We start from the raw sequence: 3,731 nt of genomic DNA on the forward strand, positions 1-3,731 counted from the left end.
GCAGAAAATTGCAGCTTCTTTCTCTACCGAAAAGAGTTGTTTGTTGCAACCTTTAAGCTATGTTCGTGCATCTTATCTGCTGGAATATACAGCCTAACATTAGTTTTTCCCCTTTTCATATGAAACTCCCTACCAAGCATTATTTTATAGTACAATGTCTTTGTCTCCAAGTACTTCAACTAGCAAATTGATAACAATTAAGTAACCAAGCCCAAAGTGTAGGGTTTAAGAAATTGGAGGATTGTATAGGTAGCAACTGAGAATAAGTACATTGCTTAATGAACAGTAATAAATAGAGGGAGCCTATATATAGAGAAATCAATCAACTCAAGAGTACCAGTAGTACAATACAACTACACAGGTGGCACAGTGCAGTACAATAGTATAAGAGAGTACCAAGGAATTTGTAGCAGTACAGTAGGCCCAAGAATGAGCTTGGGGCCAATACTTCTCAACGTCAAGGTGGAGGATGAGAGACCAACTTCAGTTTGGATATGAGGTCATGGAAATGACAACAAGAGTGTGACTTTGTGAAAATGTCTGTAGGTTGATCATCAGATGGAACGGAGTAGAGTTGGAGGGAGCCCTAGAGGAGATGATGATGAAGATCACAATCAATATCATTATGCTTGGTCCATTAGTGGATGACATTGTTACGGGCAATTTGAATGGAACTTTCGTTGTCATAGTATATAGGAGTAGTAGAAGCAAGAGGGACCCCAAATCTTGAAAAAGCGAACATAACCAAAGGAGCTCCAAGCTAGTCTCACCTAGACCACAATATTTAGCCACAGCAAATGTAAGATGACTGAAAATACCACCTAGGATGACTGAAAACCAGGTTCAGATGTTGAACTGTGAGGACAGGACATGGGGGTGTAGAAATCTCAAGAATGCCTTCCAGCATGAGTGACTTCCCTCATGGAAGGCCTTTATGATGGCATGTCCTGGATAAACCAAATTGCCACCATCAGTAACTTCTTCACCACTTCAGATCACTAAGAGCCTCCTCATCATTTTCCACCAATCTTTCCACTTTACCATTACAGTAACATTCATAAGCCCTATTCCATTAGAATTGCTGCCCTCTCCATCTCAATTTCCACACATCTCCTACAGCAAGTGATCTCTAACAACATGACTCCGAAACTATAAACATCCACCTTTATTGTGGCGAGTGTGTGTTCCTAAACCACTTTGGTGCAACATAGCCTTTAGTCCCCCTGATGCTAGTGAGAATTCAGGATTGGTGGTTCATCAAAAGTTTTGCTAGTCCAAAGTTAGAAATTTTTGGCTGTAAAAAAATCATTCAATAGTATGTTTTGAGGCTTTATGTCACAATGAATGATTTGTGTGCTGCATTCTTTATGTAAGTACATCAGTCCTCTAGCAACTCCTGAAGCAATCTGCATTCTTTGTTGCCTACTTGGTCTTACTACTCCAAAGAGGAAATTTGACAATGAGCCATTGAACATAAACTTGTACACTAAAAGTCAGTCTTCACCCACATCACAGTAGCCAAGTAACCGAACTAGATTCTTATGGTGAGTTTGGCCAATCACAGTCACGACGGTTTCAAATTCCCTCTCATCTTCCCTCACCATCTTGTCTAGCTTCCTGACAGCAACATATTTGTTATGACTAGATGCTAATACCCCTTTATAAACAGTGCCAAAAGAACCCTTACCCAATTCTTCTTTGAACCCACCAGTAGCTTCTTCAAGATCTTCATATGTAAATGAACGTAGATTCATATCAAGATCTTTTATAGGAACAATTTTGGAGAAATTTGATAGTTTTCCTTGCCACAAGAAGAATACAACTAGAGAAATTGCAGTTACAGAAAAGAAGTTAAAAAATACATAAGTACCTAAAAGGATTGCGAGGATCAATATTGCTTGATTCTGCTTTCCTAGGCCTGGACTTTGTGAAGAGCTATTCAATTTCAATTTCTTGAACAGTACTTTTCTTTCAACTGCACTGCTGTTGGGCCTCCTGTGAGAAAGTGGTAATTTCTTCTTCCAACATCTTCCTGTACCATTGTAATACTCAGGTTGCTGGAAAATGGCAACTGCACAATAACAATTGTGCACGCAGGAAATCTTGCATGCAGATTCTGTTGTACGCTGTAGCAGTTCACAGTCAGCTAAAGGCCAAACAACATACTCCATCTCCAAGAATTCAAATTGATCCTCTGAAATTAAGGATCCTATCTTGTAAGATTCACTTATGTAGCTTAAATCATCTTGTTTGCAGCCAATATTCCTCTTATTTACATCCAAGAGAGAAAAGCCTGGGGCACATTGGCACACTGGCTTACCATAAGCTTCCAGAGTAAGTATGCTGTTATAACCACAAGTGCAACTTCCAAAATCGCCACCAATATCCAAGCAGATGTTATCAGAAGCATACCAGTTGGCAAGCCAGCTTTGGGTGAGCATAGAGTCTGAAACTCCATCAAAATCAAGTGTTGCCCTATAGTAAGAGTCTGTCCTGAAGACCGCACCCTCTGATATAAGGTTATTAGATATATTTCCCTATGAGTTCTTGACTTGAAGGTAGCCTGACTTGTCCAGGATTAGCTCAAAAACATCCTGATGACTATAATAAACTCTATAAGGATATTTGGTGTTGACATCTATTTGATTAAGTATCAGATTGAAGGATGTCTGCTCTATACCAGTGAAATGGAGCTGAAATTTCCCCCCTCATAATTTTTCATCACAAAATTCCCAGTGTCTAGCATAGCCCCATTTGATACTTCACGATTCTCACTGTTGTTGGACCTTCACAACTCCAATCCACTTGGAGCTTTGAGTACAAGTTGTCTGGTAGCTTTTGATTGTCTCTCTTTACAAACCAAACTATAGTTTCATCTGGTATCTTAGCAAATCAGATAGCAAGTAGGAACTGATCTTGTTCACCTGGAAGCCAATGGAAGCCAATGGTAAAATCGCCAGATGGTGAAGACCATGTGGGGTTATTGTCAGTGGCAAAGAGAGTTGAAACCACACATACGTTATTGTTAACTTCAGCTATTGCAGGAACCAGGAGAGTGATAACTGATAACAAGGACAAGCAGTTGGCAAATGGAAATGAGAGAGTAATGAAACCATTGGACAAAGATAGAGCTAATACAAAGTGGTCAATGGTAGACTTATGAAGAACTTAAATGTATAGCCTTGGTAAATAATTTTGACTTTGAAATTTGCAAAAGGTCGAAATAGTCAGGAAAATCAAATTGCAGGCAGCAAGTAGTTAATTGATACATCTCATAGATCACAAAGTTTTAATATGGCACTGTTTTGGATAACTTTTTTTTTGGATTTTCAAACTCAATATGACAATTTTGGCCGGCACATGCTTTGAAAATGACAAAATAAATTAATCATGGATAGTTTGACATGTTCAGGTGGGTTTTCATTTACTCAGGATTGAGGAAGGTTTATGCTTTGAGTGGAGACAAAAGCTAAGTTGTAAAGACTGAAAAATATCAGCAAATTTTATCTACAAACAACCAAAATAATCAATATCAAAGGAAGACAGTTTCTACAAGAAATAATTTGGCATTAACGTCTTGACTTCAAGACATATGACCCTTCCTTCTTTTTGCACCCAACAAACAGCAATAACCGGTAGAATATGTTGAACATAAATTATACTTCAGATTGGAATAAGGTAAAACTCTATTAGTCTGGTCGCAATGCACAAACTTGATTATGTTTATTTTC

The 3,731-nt window shown here is 38.5% G+C and overlaps 1 protein-coding gene across 1 annotated transcript; it reads right to left on the reverse strand.

Moving 5' to 3' along the window:
• Window positions 1–219: 219 nt before the first annotated feature.
• LOC126724138 (G-type lectin S-receptor-like serine/threonine-protein kinase LECRK1) lies at window positions 220–3,325 on the reverse strand. The gene has a single exon (XM_050428440.1). It carries the CDS (start codon window positions 2,439–2,441, stop codon window positions 1,494–1,496), a length of 948 nt encoding a protein of 315 aa, XP_050284397.1. The 5' UTR covers window positions 2,442–3,325; the 3' UTR covers window positions 220–1,493.
• Between the last annotated feature and the right edge of the window lie 406 nt (window positions 3,326–3,731).

Source organism: Quercus robur, chromosome 4 (genome assembly GCF_932294415.1).
Source record: "Quercus robur chromosome 4, dhQueRobu3.1, whole genome shotgun sequence".
NCBI lineage: Eukaryota > Viridiplantae > Streptophyta > Magnoliopsida > Fagales > Fagaceae > Quercus > Quercus robur.

Excerpts from the sequence above, each read along its gene's own strand:
- LOC126724138 (XM_050428440.1), bottom strand. The coding sequence starts at position 2,441 with ATGCTCACCCAAAGCTGGCTTGCCAACTGGTATGCTTCTGATAACATC.